Below are 19745 nucleotides of genomic sequence, written 5' to 3'. Positions count from 1 at the left end.
CCTGTCTGTTTCTTCATATTGATTCAGAGACAGTTTCTTCAGCAGTAGGTAGGGTCAACCATGAGAGGTCTGACCTCATTATAAGCCAGAAAAACTAAAAGATCAGGTTGGAGAGGAAAAAATCAATACCCGAAATTGATTTTTTAAAATCAAAAGATGCAAGATGTTAATAAAAAGGTAAATTTATAACTATATGCAATGACATCTCCTTATGTCAGCCTAAGAAGAAAATTATCTGGTGTAACAGCAAACCAATATACTTGAGATAATGCAGCAAAAAATTTGAGGCAGCAAGGACACAGTTAAGTTCTTTACAGCACATTCATTTATTAAAGTGGCATTACAATCTGCTGTGTGTCACACAGTATATATTATTTTGCCCAAACAGCTTTACATGCAAATACTTATTGCAACGAGCCACTGATCTGGTTCAAGGTTTAGCAAAAAAACAGTTTCAGTAAAGTCTTCAGAGGAATCCACTTTCTTACAGTATAAAATATATTCTCAAAACTATTTTTATGACAAAATTTAGTTACTATATACAGAAATCCTAGGGCTCTCAGTTCATCAAATACGCTGCCCTATATTCACACATACGAGTAGCCTAGGGCTGGTACGACCAAGAGTGATGTAAGAAAGAAGGCTTTTTAATAAATATTTAAAATTCAACTCACATTTAATATATAATTTACTTCACACTGAAAAATGTAAAAAAGGCAAGTGACATTTTTATCAATACATTTTTGTAGGCTTGAAAAATTATTTCATAACACATCTAAATTTTAAATCATAAGAAATCTATTATTGAGTGCTAACTAAAACCCCTAAATGATGCAAACTCAGAAAAGCACATAAATTTTCAGGCTTTCTGCTTTTACAAACCTATTTTTTTAATTCTAAGAAGAATAAATCTTTGTTAATTTATACATAGTCTAATTGCATTCTTAACCTAAAGCAAGATAATTTCAAAATAGCATGCCAAATCTTAGTTCTTTTCTTGGGTTAGGTTGGAATGGGTAAGAAAAATCATGTAATCAAAGAGTCTTGTTGAGTCTTTTTCACATCATGGTGCAGATAGGAAAAAAAAACACTGGAGTATTCTAGACCAGAGCTATGCAACAGGACTGTCTGCAATAATAGAAATGTCCTATATCTGCGCTGTCCAATATGGTAGTCACAAGCCACATGCAGTTACTGAGCATAAAATGTGATGAGTGTCACTTGGAAGCTGAAATTTTCATTTTATCATTGACTTAATTTTCATTTAACTTTTAACAGCCACATGTGACTAGTGGCTATCATTCACAGTGTAGTTCTAACCTGACCACCAAAACACAAGGTGGCATACTTTTCTTTTCTTTTTTTTTTTTTTTGAGATGGAGTCTCACTCTTGCCCAGGCTGGAGTGTAGTGGTGCAATCTCAGCTCACTGCAACCTCTGCCCCCCAGGTTCAATCAGTTCTCATGCCTCAGCCTCCTGAGTAGCTGGGATTGCATGTTCCACCACAATCAGCTAATTTTTGTATTTTTAGTAGAAATAGGGTTTCGCCCTGTTGGCCAGGTTGGTCTCGAACTCCTAACCTCAGGTGATACACCCACCTCGGCCTACCAAAGTGCTGGGATTACAGGTATGAGCCACCAATCCCGGCCCACAGGTGGCATTCTAAGAGCTTTCAGTGCTCAGGCTGGTCCCCATCATTTCAAACAGGGAGTGAGAAGGGATGGGTCCTTCAGCAAAGCCAGGGCTCTTCACAACAGTGGCATGCTCTTCAGGCCATACACCCTACAGGCACTCATAGAAAACCTGCCAACCCATGCCCACTCTCTCAGTGTATCAAAACAACCAAGAAAGAAAACATTTTCTCTTTTTCCACTCACTATTTGAGAGCCAATATGGGAAAAAGCTAGCACAACCAACAACCACTTATAGACAACGGGTTCTTTCCTTAGTTCAAGCAGAACATCACTAAAAAGCAGCTCCTTCGTTCCAACTAGTTTCTGTCACGTCCTTCCTAAAACAAGATGTCATTCATATTAAAATAAGACAAAGTGGTTAACAGCATTTGCTCTGGAGTCAGATAAACTTGAATGTAACTTTCATCTCCATTGCTCACCAGCTGTGTGACTTTGGGCAAGATAATTAATCACTTCAAGTCTCAGTTTCCTTCTACATAAAATGGATTACCACAGCTCCTCCTTCATAGGGTTATAAGGATAAAATGAGATAAGATATATACAGGATTTAGCAGAGTACCTACCATATAATAAATTTTATTTAAGTGTCATCTATCATTATTACAGTACTACTGAACCATCATCATCATCACACTAACTCTTTAACACAGGAGGTAGGGAAAAAAAAATCTAACTACAACAAATTATACTTTAAAACAGATTCCAATCTTCAATGTATCCATATATCATCGTACTTTTTTTAACACCAAGAAAATGTTTTAATTAAACTACAGAAACAATGGTTATAGTACAGAATATTCGTAAGCAAAAAGATACACCATGTTGTAAGTACTTACAAAGTTACAAACCATTTGCTTCCTTAACATTTTCCGTATTTTAAGTTCATACATGTAGACATGATCAGCTTCACCATTTTGAGGAAGAAGCAGCAGCAAAGGTTTATCTATGGTCAGCTAGATGTGCTCACTATATACGCTCGTATCTACATGCAAGGCCCGGGTGAGCAGAAGTGCAGTTGTTTGGCAGTTTAATAAACTGGACAGCATTTGTTTGTGTACAACAAGGCATTTTCTTCAGCCAAAATATTTGATAAACTTAATTTCAGTATCTTATAGGTTTCTTTTATACTATGTTTCTACCTTCCTTATAGTCCTGTTACACGTTATTTATCTGCCCAAAAAAACAAATCTTTTTCCTATTTTTGCATCCTCTCAAAATACCTGGCTTACTTTTTTGCATCTTAGAAACACTCAAGAAATGTCACCCGAATTAAATGTATAGAACTCTCCAGAATGAACAAAAGAGGCTACTTTTAAAGTGGAGAATGAGATTTGCCCTTAAATTAATTCAACAAACAATAATAAGCACTTACTAAGAAGCAGGTACAGTATCCTAGGGAGCTGAGAATTCAGCTGTGAACAAACAGATGAGGAACAAGGTCCCTGGAGCTTGTCTTCTAGTGAAGATAGCAGTCACAGTGAATAAGTAGAGGAAGGGTGATGGGAGATGATGAATAATGAGATGATGTGGGAAAGACAGATAGGGACCAGTAGTGATATATGATGGAAGCCCAGGGAAGCAGCTCAGGCTACATTCTATGTACCATGGAGAGCCACCACTGGGACGTGACTTCACCTGATTTGCTCTTCTTCAAAAGATTGTGATGACTTCTGTGTGCATAGCGCAGTGGGGAAGAGTGGAAGCAGGGGGCCAGTTAAGAGACTTCTGCAGAAGACAATGGTTATCTATCTGGATTGGAGCCGTAGCAGAGGAGATGGATGCAAAAGGAGCATATTTAGACATGCTTTAGAGATCGAGTTGACAAGACTAGCTAACAGTCTGATGTAAGGAGTAAGGAAAAAAGAAAACAAGAATGAATCTCCCATTGGGGGCTTTACTACCTGTGCCATTTACCAGGAAATACGGAGAGGAAAAGCAAGTATGGGGGTGAAAATAAAGGTTGATTTGGAATATATCAAGTTAAGGAATCTGTAAGGGGAGATTTCAAGTAGGCAGCTGTCTATTATAATGTCTGGAATTTCAGGGAAAGGTCAGGGCTAGAGATATAATTTTGGGAGTTACAGGCATCTAGATAATAATTTCAAAACCATAAATTGGGACAAGATTACTTTGTAGAAATCAACAAAGAAGCCTGGACTGAGGATTGCAAGTAGGGTGGAAGGAAAACCAAGAGTGTGGTCCAGAAGCCCAAGAAAGGGTTTCTAACAAGGAAGGCGTGCTCACTTTCTATCTAGCGTTAATGAACTGTGAATCCTTTTCAACTCTCCTACTAAACAAGAGGCTTCAAAGGGGCAAGAAACCCTTTCTTACTCATCTTGGTACCCTCTGCTCTAAACATATCAGAAGCTCAATTCATGTTTACTGATTTAATGTTAGTAAGGGGCTGGGGGCCACAGTTGGCCCAAGTGAATGGCATTTGGGCAGGATCTCATCTTTCTCAATTTCACAGTCTATAGCCAGATTTGCCCCTTTCTATAAATACAGCAAAATCTCACTTAGTCCAAAATTAATCATCCCAATTATTTTCTTGCTGTCATTTCACAATAAATAGCCTAAGTATCCATCAACTGGGCAGTATCAAGAACAGTGCTGGACACATAGCTGGTGCTTAGTAAATACTGGATAAACAGACACGTGGCAGGAGAGAGAAAAGGGAGAAGCAGCAGCATTAAGTCTCTTATCCAGCAGGACCTACAGATAAAATGAGGCTTAATAATTCTTTATGGATTTCATTTAACACCGTATTTCCATCAATAACTAAGACTGACTGTGACAAACTAAATCTTTCATAAACTTATGAGAAATTTATTAGAAGATAAAATCATTTGAAATACTTCACAACTTGAAAATAGCAAATCAGTATTTTCTAAGATCAATTTTTTAAATAAATATTTATTCCTAAGTCTCTAGTATCCCTATAGGCAATCTGTTGTATACAAAAAGATATGAAGCAGCTTTCCAAAGCCTAGTAAAGGATTCAGGAGTGGAATGAGAAAACAAAATTCCCAAAGACTGAAAATATTCATTCTTAGCACAAAACATTTTAAAAGAAACCCCAATAACTGATTTCTAATATTCCTTATAAAAAGCTAAACATCCAAATAACGAAAGGCAGAATGCTAGAGAACTTGACTACTGAGTCAACTTTTTCCACTTAGAATTTTTCTCCTAAAAACCCTAATATTAAAATTCAGCAATACCTGAGGCACCGTAAGCACCCGAATACCGCTGAGACTTCGAGCCAGATGCAGAGGATTCCTTCATTCGATCAATCACATTTTCCGAAAGCTGGAAAAGCAACATCAAAACAAAATCAATCATAAAAGAGCAAGAGCGAAACCAGTCCAACATCCAGGTAATTTAGTCATCCACATCCATACATGTAACAAATGACCTAAAGAAATTAGGCTGAATCTAACAGCCATAAAACGAGAAGTAAGAATAATTTTAAGATTTCAAGATGCATCCCACAGCACTACTCCTTTATTTTTCTAATGCACTGCTAATTGCTCATTATAAATAACTACACTCTTCACTTTATACTGTGCACGAAATTGTTATCATTGTGGAAATGTATGCTATCTAAACTACAACTTTCCCCCCCAATCCTAAAAACTTATTTATGCATTAATGGGCCTTAGCTCCTTCCCTCCCTCTAGTCCTGAAGGCAAGTGTTCCTTCCCCCTTCCTTCCCTCCCTCCCGTTCAAAGCTAACCGCATACAATCACCCTTTCAACAGATTTCATTATGCATCAACTATGTGCCAGAAACCAGACTAGACTCTGAGTATTCAAAGTTATCAAGTGCTTAAAGCATAACAGAATAAACAGACAACCGTAAGGCATTTAAATATAACATGAAGGGTGGTACCTGAGTGAGTCAGCATGTAATGAAAGTATACAGAAAGCATACTGGGCAGCACAAGGAGCCAGGCTTTGAAGGCAGGGCTGGAGCAGAGGATTAGGGAAGATGTAAAAGGTAAGGATGAGTACAAGGAAGAGATTCAGTAAGATAAAAGTGCTCCTGGGTGAGAAAAATCACATTGAAGAACAGAGGGGAACCAGAATTTGCCACCATTAGACATCCAAGTGGAGATATCAAGTAGGCAGCTGGCAATAGAGCAGAGGCTCTGAGGAACACCCAGACCTGCAGATTTCAGAGTCACCCTTTTTAATTTTCTTTAGAGCACTGACCACTCTCTGATACTTGCTTGTTTACCGTCTGCCTTTCACTAGAAAGAAAGCTCCATGAAAGCAAGGATTTGGCTGTCCTATCACTATATTCCCAGAGCCTCGCTAAGCCTAGTTAACTGAATGAATGAATGTTAAATGAACGAATGAAACAATATGAATAAACGGCTGAAGCAAGAAGTGGAGAGGGGGCATAGTGAAAGAGAAGGTGGGGAGGGAAGGTAGATATCGAAGATTCTTAGTGGGCTCTTCAGTTGAAAGAGTTTAAACTTGATCCTGAGGGTACTTGGGCACTACCGAAGGATTTTAAGCAGGGAAATGGCATGATCAGATTTACACTTTAGGAAAATCACTCTGGCTACAGTGTAGAGGACAGATTGGAGGGGGACAAGCACAGAAGCAAGATCCCTGAAGGAGGCTAAAGGACCAATTAAGAAGCTATTAAGCATATGTCCACACAAAGACTTGCATAGAAATGTTCATAGCAGCATTATTCATAAAAGCAGGGGTGGAAACAAACACATGTCTATCTATGGTGAATGGACAACCAAAATCTCACATATCCATACAACCGAATACAATTCAGCAAAAGAGCAGTGAAGTTCTGAGATATGCTACAGTACAGATAGACCTAAAAATCATTAAGCTAAGTGAAAGAAGCAAACACAAGGGCCACATATTGAACTATTCTATTTATATGAAACACCCAGAAAAAGCATCCCTATAGAGTAGGTAAGTAGTTGCCTAAAGCTGGGGTGGGAATAGGAATTAACTATAAAGGGGCACAATATATCTTATTGGAGTGATAAAAATATTCTAAAATTGGATTGTAGTGATGTTTACACAACTCAATAAATTTATCAAGTGTTGAATTACTACTCAGGAGGCTGAGGAGGGAGGATTGCTTGAGCCCAGGCGGTCAAGGCTGCAATGAACCGTGATCATGCCACTGCACTCCAGCTTGGGCAACAGAGCAAGACTCTATCTAAAAAAAAAAAAAGGGCTGGAATGTGAACTTAAAATAGGTGAATTTCATGGCATGTAAATTACTCTACAACAATTTACTTTAATAAGCTTTAAAAAAAAAAAAGCTATTATGGTAATCCAGGGAAGAACACACTTAAAAGGTATTTAGGATTTAAAATAGCTAACATTCACTGAGTGCTTATTATGTGCTAGGTGCTCCACTAAGCTAAGCACTTCACTTATTTACTCCTTAACAGGCCTATGAGTTAGATATTTTTATTATCTCTATTTTATAGGTGAGGAAAAACTGAACCACAGCCAGATTAAATAACTTGCCTTGGATCAGATACTTTATCAGTAGCAGAGGAAGGATTCAAACCCAAAAAGTCTGAGTCTCAAGATCCCACTCAAAAATCCCTCAGCATCACCATGCAGTGCGTGAGTAGATGTAGGGGTAAAGCAGAAGTCATCAGGGAAGACCCCAGGATTTCCATTTCAAGTAACAGGGAGATCCTCCTCCTGTCTCAAGAGTCTTCCCATTTCCACTTCCTGAACTCACCACTTTCTGGCTTTTACCCTCAGTGAACAGTGAATATCCTCTGATAGAAATCACCAATGACCAAACAAATAACTTCTGATATTTATGTAAATAAATATTTTATATTTATAAAATGCCCTATTTATATGACTTCCCTTTAGCATCTAACACCTCTGGCCACTCCCCTCTTCCAGAAACCTCTCCCTTAACTTTTGTGACATCCTGCTGTCCCGGTTCTCCTAGGAGTCTGGTCACATCTTACCACTTTTGCAGCTTCCCCTCTCCTGCCTACCCTTCAATACTAAGGGGCCCAACATTCTGTCTTTTGCCCTTATTCTGTGTTTTGTTTTTGTTTTTGTTTTTGTTTTTTTTGACATGAAGTTTCGCTCTCGTTACCCAGGCTGGAGTACAATGGTGCGATCTCGGCTCACCACAATCTCCGCCTCCCGAGTTCAAGAGATTCTCCTGCCTCAGCCTCCCGAATAGCTGAGATTGCAGGCCTGCAGCAATTCTCTTTACATTCTATGTGCTCTTGTACTGGTCTCTCATCCAATCTCTTGATTTCTAACTGCTGTTGAAAAACTAATAAATCCTATTAATAAATGCATTCGCTCAAGCCTAAGACCTATATCCCAGAAGCCTGGTCTCCACACTGAATTGCCATATGAACACCTTCCTTCTGGCAGACCAGAAGCACCTCACACCCAAAGTGTCCAAAATTGAACTCATGTTTGCCAATCTCTTCTTTCTCCGGCTTTCCCTACCTCATTAATGACACCACCAACACCCAGCTTCCTAATTGAACACAAGACTGTTGTCAACTCTTCTCTCTCATTCGTAGCCATGATTTCATCAATCCCTAAATACTTAATGAATTCATCTCTTCTCATCCCATTTCTCCTGCCCTAATTCCTGGTACTATCTACCTAAAATGCAAATGTGATAATGGTAACTCCCTGCCTCAAATTCTTCAATAGCTACCATCTATTCACAGAAAAACTCAAATTCTTTGTACAGCATTCCAGACTTCATCATCTGGTGATGGTCTAACTCTCGAACCTCAGATTCTACAGTTTTTTCCTTAATATTTCATACCCTGTTCTACACCCATCTCTTTGCCTTTGCACATGCCTACACTGCCTTCTCTCCTAGCCCCTTGGGAAGGAGTCACTTTTCAAGACCCAGTCTAACTAACATCCAAGCCTTCACTGACCAAAACAGTTCCCCACTCCATTCCAACCCTGCCTACCTAAAGCTACTATTCCTTGTGCACACTTCTCCTTTCTCAAACCTCCAATATCATCTCAACGAAAGAACAGGTACTGGCCTTTCCACATTCACCTTTCTGCCTTTCCACATTCACCTTTCTGCCTTTCCACTAGATTGCAAGCTCCTATAAACTAAGTCATTCATTCAACAAACATCTCCCAGGCCAGGCACTAATCAAGGCCCTGTGATACATCAGTGAACTAAACAGTCTATACCTGAAGAGTTACTTTTATCTCAGGGTCCAAACCAGAATGGAAGTGAGATGGAAAAGGGAAGGACTACAGATCAAATGCTGTGTATGCACTCTGAAGGAAAAAACTACAACTCCCTTCTTGAAAGACAAGTAAGTGCCAAGGACTTTTTATTTGAAAATGCCAGGGCCAGCTGCATGTCTCTTAACAACTGACAGCCACTGGGAATGTTGCTGAAATTCATCTGCGAAGCTAAGATACATCCCAGAAAAATCCCTATAAGACTGACTCAATTTATACCTGAGAAAAAAAGAGACTCTGAGTAACATTCACTTACTGGCAGCATCCAGACCAGAAGCAGTCATTCCCAATCTCTAGTCCAATGCTCTACTATTAAATAACACACTCCTTCAATCCCTGCATGTAATAAAAATACATCACTTCCTCTTAAAGGGAAAAAAATAAGCTTTCATTTTTAGAACCTTAAAGCTATTTTAACTGACATATAATATGTATAAAGCTCAAAAATCAAGTGTTAGCTATAAGCTTGCATCTGAAAAGTTACTATTTTCATCTGAAAAAATGAAAATAACATTTACTCTCAGAGATTTTGTGGAGGGATTATAGTCTTTTGCACCATAAACTATAATTGGCTACACAAATATTTGGTAAAGCTATTACCCATATAGCTCCAGCCACAGGGACTTTTTATTTCATTTTTATCAACTGGGTCTGAGCTTGTACTGATTCCTTCTCTATTAGGTACATGAGGACTAGGCCTACAGCCATTACAGGCAGCAGCTGCCAAAGTCCTAGTATTGGTATAGAAGGTGCTCATTTTTCTCTATCTATGCTCTCTGGGTAGTAGAAGTAGAATGTCTCTTTCAACCTAATCACGAATTTCTTGTTAACTTTTTTTTCTTTTTGAGGCTTCTCTGATGCTCCAAGTTGCTACTTAATGTCAAAGTCTCATGTCAATTCAAAACATTTTCCAGTGGGGTCTTTGGTTATAGTTCAGTAACTTACAAGCATGCTCCAAAGGAGTTATCTACTAAACCTATTGTAGAGTTGATAAACAAATTGTAGGGTTGCCATATGGAGAGTCAACCTTTCTCTTGTTCTTACAATCATTCAACAACTGTATCCTTAGGCCCTTCCAAAGCAGCACTTATGGCCATCTACAGTTGCAGCTCTGCCAACTCCAAGCATTGTCACCATATCCCCAGTCTGCTCATAGCCATGTAGATATGAGGCAATAGTCTCGCTGTGTTATCATCTGTATCTACAGTTAATGCTCTCTGAGCTAACCTTCCTGTTGCAGTAGTTAAGTTCAGACCTGCACACTCACCTGATCTCCTCTGTAAACAGGAGTACCTCACTGGTGAGGTAGCTGAGAAGCTTTAGAGATGCTGGCCAGAGTTATACACATCATATGTAGCTGTACAACAACTTGTCTTTGTGATGAAAACTGACCCAAAATGGGGGTCAATGGCACAACAAAAGCTTCTGCAAGAGCTGGATAAGCAGCCTCTGTGTAAGAAGTATCTTCTTCAGGAAACATCTTTTCCTCAACAGGGCACTTGTTTTAGAAAAGCCTTTTCCTATATACTGGCCTACACTTATTATACTTGCTTTCCAGACCCCTCTGGAATCTGCATCAAGGCAAATACCAAGGGCAATTTACAGAAACTATTTATAGTAAAGAATAGTGAAATAACCCCCACACACATTGATACTGGGAATTACACCCTGAGGTCCACAGACTGAATAGTCCATGGGCCAATTCCTCAACTGTATACAAAACTGTCTGCTTACTGCACGGTCCTGGGCAGAGTCCACAGCTTACAGATCCACAGTGGTCTATGAACTGAAAGAACCACCATTCCAATGTAAGGGGTAATCAAGAGAAGCAGGTTTGCCGATATTCAGCCCACTGAACTTGACTGTCCACCCTATTCTCTAATGCTCCTAAAGACAAATTTAAGCAAACGGAGCTTGCCAAGTTTAAATTTGCAGTACTCACCACACCAGTGAGCCCCACAGAGGGGAAAGGACACGTGTCGTCTCCTACAGTCTTCCCACTCATCTCTTCCTACCCACCTTGTTTGGTCTTATCCAAAATTAGTGCCAGACATACCACCCACCAATCCAGAAGAAAGAATTTTCTCAAAAACAGGAGACTGAGTGAGAAGGACAAAGAGAAAGTATTTCTACTCCGAGGAACAGAGTAAAAAAAGAAAAACTCTTCAGTGGCCCTTCTAAGAGGTAAAGTTACGAGTCACATGAGACAGACAAATCAGCCCCCCGCCTCCATAACAGTTTCTCTATCTTCCAGATGTGTCCTAGCAAAATGATTCAAGAACTCAGACCTATTTTTCTCTCTTGATCCTCCTTCCACTTAGCATAGGTCATTTTCTTTGTTGAGTATTAATTTGCTTTATAATTACCTTTTTAAGACACAGGCTCTAAAAATTGCCATTATTATTTGGGAGAAATTAGTCCCAAATACTTCAGGGAAAGGGGGAGAGGGAACCCATACACGTTAATAGATACATGTGAAATATGTAATTCTTAGCTTATGTTTGTAAGTTGTGTTTCTTTATATCTGTCATTAGCAGAAACCATAATCTCTATCTTTATAAAATCCTAGACAACTTAAGATGGTACTCAGCCCAAGAGCTTCATAGAATCTAAAGCTGAAAGGAGCTAATCATCTTCTACTTAACGAAATTATTTGTACAACATTCTTCAACACTCCCAATGGCTGACAGAATTTGTAGTCTCGGATAACATACTCTCTTCAGAATCCTCAATAATATCCCATATTAAGCAATCTCTTCATTTAGGGTCTCAACTGCCAACACTTCCCAAAGCATGAGTTATGCTCCATATTAAGGATCCGTACTCCCATAACTGGCTCCTGCGAATTTCAGCTTGACACTTTAAGGCCCAGCTGCAGACATTCGTTTATGTCTGGAAAGCATGATAAATATATCTTTGAAAATGATACTCATTGAAGTTGACATTTGCTCCTGAGTTCATTCACAGCTTTGATGTTTCAGATAAACTTGCCAAAGACTGAGTTGTAAGCACACTTTCCAAGCAGGCACGGCAGGCGCTCACAAAAACCCTATCAAGGACATGTAATATGAGTAATGAAAATGCTTGGTCTTTCCATCTCTAGAAATTTATTTTAGCCTTGAGAAGAGGGCAAGGCACAAGAGTGACCTTTCATCGAATTCATATAAGTAGTTTCAGATTCAAAGTCGGGATCAAGTGTAAAAATATGGGTTGTTTTTACAGAAGAGGGAAGAAAAGCTAACAATTGCTAAGGACAAAGGGAAATAACAAGACCGTATAAATACCGTGAAAAATAACACTTGGTATGTGAGAAGAAACTTTAAACTTAAAATTTGAGGTAAGTCCTTTCATTGCTATTAAGGACCTCAACGATAGAGAAACACAATCTATTAATAAATTCAGCCAGGCGCATTGTCTCACGCCTGTAATCCCAGCACTTTGGGAGGCCGAGATGGGCAGATCACTTGAGGTCAGGAGTTCGAGACCAGCCTGGCCAACATGGTGAAACCCCCCCTACTAAACATACAAAATAAATTAACAGGGCATGGTGGCACATGCCTGTAATCCCAGCTACTCAGGAGGCTGAAGCAGGAGAATCACTTGAACCCGGGAGGCGGAGGTTGCAGCAAGCTGAGATTGTGTCACTGCCCCCAGCCTGGGCAATAGACAAGACTCATCCCAAATAAGTAAATAAATAAATATTCAACATAGTTACCAAAAGCCTTATGTTGTTCACTAAATGTTACTCTTTATACATTAAGATAAATGATGACTGGGCCTGGCAGAGTGGCACACTCCTGTAGTCCCAGAGGGTGAGGCAGGATAGCTTGAGCTCAGGAGTTGAGACCAGCTTGGGCAACATAGGGAGGAGACTCCAATTCAAAAAAAGCTCATAATTGCCAACATATTTATATTAAGGGAATGAACCCAAGTCATTATATTTTTAAAAAATGAAGATGAAATTACAGACGCTCCTTGGTTTATAATCGATTTCGCTGAGGGTAGTGCCACAAGTTGAGGTTACTGAATGCTTGTCACTTTCCCACCATGGTCAAAAAATCCTAATAGCGGACCATCTGTACTACCTTTAACAGTGTAACAGAACACTGAATTCGCTTTCCAGCAGAGGCTGACTGTTGAATTATTGGTAAGCTTGGTAAACTTTCAGTCCTTACAACCAATGACATAAATGCTAGACAACTGGGCAAAGTTGGAAAGTTTTCTTCAGCCAAGCTGAACTAACCCAACTGCAGTTCAAAACCGAAGTTTGGTGCCTCATCAGCACCGTGTTCTCACCAACTGAGCTAAAAACAATGGCTTACGTATATACCGAGAATGCAGTTTCTCATCCTTCCCCATGTCTCAAAAGGAAACATGACTGTTTCAAGCCAAGAAAAATATAAAGAACTAAAACCCATCTACAACGGTCCTAGACAAAAAAAACACCCTCAATTAGGGCAGAACGCAAGACTCTCACTTCCCAGTCCATACCCTTTTAGGTACCCCTACGGGAGCACAACAGGCTCTTATTTTTATTAACATTTTAAGTTCACATAAGTTCATGTATCCATTCTTTTGAACAGCTCTAATAACAGCTACTACTCACAAGTGCAAACACTGTCAAAGTACTAGATACTGTGCTAGATACATACATTACGTCAAATTCTAAAAGTAGGCTGCTTTATCCAGAAATACTGAATACAGAAACATAATGAAAAGTGACTTGCCCAGAACCACAAGCCTAGTGAGAGGCGGAGCTGGAAACCAACCCAGGTCTCCTTGGTTCCAAGGCACACGCTCTTTCCACTACATGGCACAGCACTTTCAAAGAATCCTACAACTAGATGTGAAAGGAACCCTGTCAAAATAATGGCTGCCTTTTTAATGAAAATCTACAATGTGCCAGGTGCTTTACATACCTTACCTCATCTTAACACAACCAATCAAGGGAAATGATGGTATTACGCTTTATGGGTAAGGAAATAATAAGAGAAGTCAATTATCTAAGGCCACAGGCTAATAAATACCTAACCTGTGATTTAAACTGATGTCTGCTTAATTCACCAGGAAAAAAGATCAACTGAAAACATCTACAGAAAACCTAGACAAAAATACCACAGGCAATCAGGTTAAATAATAAATAAATATCTAACCTGAGATTTAAACTGAGGTCTGTTTAATTTCAAGTTGGCACTCTTTTGATCATGAGCTCAAAGAAATCAGAATGACCTCTGTGTACTCAATACTTAAGGATGTCACTTCTAGAGGAAACTGCAATGGGCTAAGTATGGCTACAAGCAGCTTAAGAGTGCCACCAGATTCACAGGATTTCAGGACTGGAAAATATCAGAGATCTGAGAGATGTACTTAACCCCATGATTTTGCAGATGAGAAAACTGAAGCTCAGAGAGATTGCAAAACATTCATGTAAAAGGAGGATCTGCAGCACCGGAGACCAGGGCAAGGGCATTCCAGGTGAAGGGTATATTCTGAAGAAAAGCACAGAGGTCAGAATGAGCATGCTTGAACTGTAGCAACACAGATAAAATGTACTATATGAGAAAGAAAAAAAATGAAGAATGCTGTCAAGTTATATGGCCAAAGGACAGTTTCTTTTTAAAAAACAAAAATTTTAAAAAGGTTTTTTAGACGATTTTTCCATTTTAATAGAATTCATATCCCTACTGTCACAGTTATTCCATCCACCTTTATCAAATTCTTGGAATAAGCCTCTGTGCTGTGGCCACATTTTCTTTCAATTTTGTTTGCTGTTAGCACTGTGTCTGTACTAAAGAATGAGAATATGGATTTATCATTTTTTCTTTTTTTTTTTTCCTGAGACAGAGTCTCACTCTGTCGCCCAGGCTGGAGTGCAATGGCACAGTCTCAGCTCACTGCAACCTCCGCCTCCCAAGTTTGAGCAATTCTCTGCCTCAGCCTCCCGAGTAGCTGGGACTACAGGCACACGCCAATACGCCCAGCTAATTTTTTGTATTTTTAGTAGAGACGGGGTTTCGCCATCTTGGCCAGGCTGGTCTCGAACTCCTGACCTCGTGATCCACCTGCCTCAGCCTCCCAAACTGCTGGCACTACAGGCATGAGCCACCGCACCCGGCCCCGGATTTATACATTTTTTTCTAACCAATATCTTCTCACCCAAAACTTATTTTGCTTTGCCTTTTAATTATTTTTCACCCTGAGTGGCATACCGAAGGCCTAATGGCAAGAGTCTTAAAATCTCTGCATAAAACCTACAGTTTACAGTGACTTTTCACGCCACAGAGTAGTAACTGAATCACAATAACTCAAAGAATACAGCCTCAGATAGTTTATTACAAAATGTAGTACTACCATTAATGAGTATGATATAAAGAAATGCTGGTCACAGACCAAAAACTGAGTTCAACAGTCTGAGTTTCTATAAAGAAAAGTTTAATAAATTCTTCTCAAGGTAACAGTTTCAGAGAAAAGTTTTTTAAACATTTTAAATATTTAAGAAGTTTTATTTCCTGGTAACAACTGTCAAAAATAATTTACAAATGTAATTTATTTATGCTGGTTGATAACAGAAAAGAAATATATGAAGTATTATAAAACTTTCTGAAGTCAAAATGGCTTTATTTACTAGGTTCAGGCATCATACGTCCAAAAATGTGAGGCTCCAAGTTCAGGCGCAGCGGAGTGTGTGTTAATGAAGTTAGTGCTGGTATAATGACACGCTAGAGAAAAACCAAGTTTTCAGTTTATGTATCCGGTGCATGCAGAGGGCATTAAAAAAAAGTTCTCGACAACGTTGGTCAGAAATGACTACATTACTTCTACTGATCTGAAAAACTGCAAACCTATCTCAGCCCCTAGCAGACTGGCAGACACTAGTCCTGAAGCAACTGGGCCTAGTCCAAAACTTCGGCGCGGCAGGTCACAGAGGAGGCGCCTGGGAAAGAGGAGATATCAAGTGAAAGTGAAGCAGGGAGAAGCCAAAAGCCACCCCAGGCAGGCCAGAAAAGACTGTGGGGGTGGAAGGGGGGAGATCTCAGGGTATGGGAGTGGGAGGAGAGGATAATATCCGAGGGAGAGCACTAAATAACACAAAGCAAATAAAGGCGTTCCTTAAGATGCCAATTCACCCTGGGAGACAGGGTGTGGGCGGTGGAAAAGCAGGATTTGGGTCCTGAACCCAGGAGGAGACCCATTTCACAGACAGGTACACTGAGGCATGCGTTTCAAATAAAGTCCTGCAGCTAGTGAGCAATACAGTTACGAGTAGACTGTAAGCCCTTGCAGGGTCTAATTCAACCTGGCATCCCCCGCTCGCCCCCAGCAGTGCCTAGCACCTGGCACACAACCAAGAACTATCTCTGAATGAATCTCCCACGTCCTGAAACTCTGGACTTCTTCCCAGACACCTGGGCTTCTGGCCGTGCAACACTGGGGGCCAAGACGGGAGAAACCAGGCTGAGGGGGTCCGGGGAAGATGGGAGTGTGAGTCCGAGCACTGACCCTCCGCCCGTCCACGGGCACTCACCCGGATGCCCTTCACCACCGTGATGTTCTCATTCTCGTCCGCCTCGAAGGTGACTCGGCGGGTGCTGGCGGTCCCACCCATAGCTCCGGTTCCTGCCCCCCCACGGAGACCTAGCGCGGAACCACGAGCACCCCGGGGTCCCCGCGCTCACAAGCGCGTGGAAGGGCCTAGATTCTTTTCCCGCACAGCGGGAGGAAGGCCACGACCCCAGAAGCAAGGAGAAGGCGCCGGTCCTGAGCTCCCGCCTCCTCCGGTCACACGCCACAACAAAAACGCCTCGGGTTGGTCGAAGATGCGAACTGCCCGCCTCTGTTCGGCAGGGACGTCCGGATTGGTTCGCCCAACCCGGATGCTATGGCAACAGGTGGTGTTTGACAAGCTGTCCCCGGAGTCCCTGGGCGTAGTGGGAACTGTGGTCTCTATCTGGCGCAATTAATGCTGGGACATTCTCTACTCGCCCCTGAGCGCGCACAGGGAGCATGGCATTCTGGGAGTTGTAGTCTTGAGTCCCCAGAGACGTCTAACTGGGCAACTTTTTGAAAACGTAATTCTAGAAATTTAGGCCACTGAGCTCAGAGACACAATCTGTCTCTCGAAGGGACCCAGAGTTTAATGAGAAAGATGCATGTTCCTAATGAAGCCGTTCCTAGAGTTCTATACACAAACTCCTGGCTCAAAACTTAGTGTTTCATTACAGTCATGGAGTCACTTAATGAAGACTACTTCTGAGAAATGCCTGGTTAGGTGACTTTGTGGTTGTGCAAACATCGTAGGGTGTACTTACGCAAACCCAGATGGCGTAGCGCGCTACACATCTGGGCCACTGGATATAACCTACTGCTCCTAGGCTACAAAGATGTACAGCATGTTACTGTACTAAATACTGCAGGCAGTTGCAACACAGTGGTATTTGCGTATTCAAATATATCTAAACATAGAAAATATACAGTAACAACAGTATACAAGTACTTGCTTTGACAACACATCTACAACAATTTGAACACTACAGAAATTAGCCTTGCCCCTGCGCGAGGATGACACACAAATTCGTGAAGCATTCTATTAAAAAAAAAAAAAATCAAAGATAAAAAATGATACATTTCTATAGGGCGCTTACCATAAATGGGGCTTTCAGGACTGGAAGTTGCCCTGGGTGAGTCAGTGAATAAGTGCTGAGTTGAATGTGAAGGCCTGGGACATGACTACATGGTACTATGCCTTTTATCAACACTATACACTTAGGCAATGCTAAATTAATTTTCAAATATTTTTATTCTTCAAGAAAAAATTAACCTTAGCTTACTGTAACTTTTAAAATTTATAAACTCATTTTTTTAACTTTTTGACTCTTTAATAACACTTAGCTTAAAACACAAACACACTATATAGTTGTACAAAAATATTTCTTTATATACTTATTCTATAAATTTTTTCTATTTTTAAAATTATTTATTTTTTACTTTTTCAACATTTTTGTTAAAAATTAAGACACAAGCCCAGGCGTGGTGGCTTACGCCTGTAATCCCAGCACTTTGGGAGGCCGAGGCCGGCAGATCACCTGAGATCAGCAGTTCAAGACCAACATGGTGAACTCCCCCTTCCCCCCATCTGTACTAAAAATACAAAAAATTAGCTGGCCATGATGGCAGGCACCTGTAATCCCAGCTACTTGGAAGGCTGAGGCAGGAAAATCATTTGAATCCAGGAGATGAAGGTTGCAGTGAGCAGAGATTGTGTCATTGCACTCCAGCTTGGACAACAAGAGCGAAACTCCGTCTCCAAAAAAAAAAAAATAAGAAATAAAAAATAAGAAACAAACACAGGCATTAGCCTAGACCTACATAGAGACATGATCATCAATATCCCTGTCTTCCGCTTTCACATCTTGTCCCATTGAAAGGTTTTTGGAGGCAGTAACACATAAGGAGCTGTCTCCTATGGTAACAACGCCTTCTGTAATACCTCCTGAAGGACTGCCTGAGGCTGTTTTACAATTAACTTTTTTTAATAAGTAGAAAGAATGCACTTTAACGATAAAAAGCATAGTATAGTAAATATTAGGCGACAGGAATTTTTCAGCTCCATTATAATCTTATGATTCCACCGCCATATATGAGATTCTTCATTGACTGAAACACTGTTATGCAGCACCTGAATGACTGTAGTTTAGTCTTAGCCATAAAAATAAAAGTATGTTTGGTCTACGTCCCTTATCTCATGAACTATGTGTCTGTGATTTTTTTTTCTTTTTGTAAAGTAAAATTGTAAGTACTATGGTTTTCAAACCTGTCTGTGAGAAAATACATTTATTCAGAGAATAAATTTTTTGCACCAAGTGCGCAGAGGATTCACTTTCCACTTTTGTGTCTCCTTCTCTTACTACTTCAGTTACATAAGTTAGGCCATAATAGGGTTAGGCAGAGAAAAGCTAAGTGATGGCCAAAGATGTCATAAATTAGTGGAGGAATTAAAACTAGTCAGAAGTGTTGAGATGATCTATTGTGGAAAGTTTCTATTAATAGTTCAACATTTCACCTCTACAAGACCAGTAAATAGTTTTTAGGTTATCCATGTACATATTTATTTATCGCGAAACACACTGTTACACTAAGTTTAGCCATATGACCTTAGTTTTACAAAGGCAGATGATTCTCAATAGAAATTAGGCTAATGATGGTACTATTCTGCAATTAATCCCTCTCAACATTAAAAGCAACGGGCCCCAACACACCATGCATTCTCTTGTGCCAAAGGCATCTACAATGCAGTCACATTTTTGAGCTTCTATTATGTGCTGATCTATGACTCTATTACGGTATGAATCTTTTGTTTGTTTGTTTGCATTTGAGACAGAGTCTTGCTGTGTCACCAGGCTGAAGCGCAGTGGCGCGGTCTTGGCTCATGCAACTTCTGCCTCCCAAGTTCAAGGGATTCTCCTGCCTCAGCTTCTGGAGTAGCTGGGACTATAGGCGCATACCACCATGCCCAGCTAATATGTTTGTATTTTTAGTAGAGACGTGGTTTCACCATGTTGGCCAGGCTAGTCTCCATCTCCTGACCTCGTGATCCGCCTGCCTCGGCCTCCCAAAGTGCTGGAATTACAGGGGTGAACCACCGCGCCTGCCCTTACTGTATGAATCTTTAGAGCAGAAAGCATATCTTTTTAATCTCTATATGGCTGGTCAGTAGCGGAGTGTTGATTACATCTCATCATTACATTATTTTCAAATTTACTCTGTTACTTTGCAGTTATGAGACTACATGCTACTT

General features: G+C 40.3%; 1 protein-coding gene and 1 non-coding gene across 6 annotated transcripts in view; one reads left to right on the top strand and one right to left on the bottom strand.

The window, feature by feature from the left end:
• CHCHD3 (coiled-coil-helix-coiled-coil-helix domain containing 3) overlaps nt 1-16773 on the bottom strand; it is a 296049-nt gene extending 279276 nt beyond the window's left edge. For 4 of the 5 annotated variants that reach the window (XM_017532527.2, XM_017532528.2, XM_017532524.2 and 1 more), the window contains exons 1-2: nt 16476-16773; nt 4916-5003 (exon numbers count right to left, since the gene is read on the bottom strand). In XM_017532527.2, the coding sequence (XP_017388016.1) occupies nt 4916-5003; nt 16476-16556 (169 nt within the window). In that variant the 5' untranslated portion in view covers nt 16557-16773. The remainder of the gene's footprint in view (nt 1-4915; nt 5004-16475) is intronic. The other variant, XM_017532529.2, reaches the window with a different exon arrangement.
• A 667-nt stretch (nt 16774-17440) lies between these two features.
• Nucleotides 17441-17544, top strand: LOC119471892. Its single transcript, XR_005200991.1, has one exon. It is a non-coding gene; the product is annotated as a U6 spliceosomal RNA (small nuclear RNA).
• Nucleotides 17545-19745: the final 2201 nt, after the last annotated feature.

The sequence above is a fragment of the Cebus imitator genome, unplaced genomic scaffold (assembly GCF_001604975.1).
Source record: "Cebus imitator isolate Cc_AM_T3 unplaced genomic scaffold, Cebus_imitator-1.0 Scaffold77, whole genome shotgun sequence".
Taxonomy (NCBI): Eukaryota; Metazoa; Chordata; class Mammalia; order Primates; family Cebidae; genus Cebus; species Cebus imitator.
Note: the sequence above shows the minus strand (reverse complement) of the source record. Positions and strands in the feature narration are given on the sequence as shown.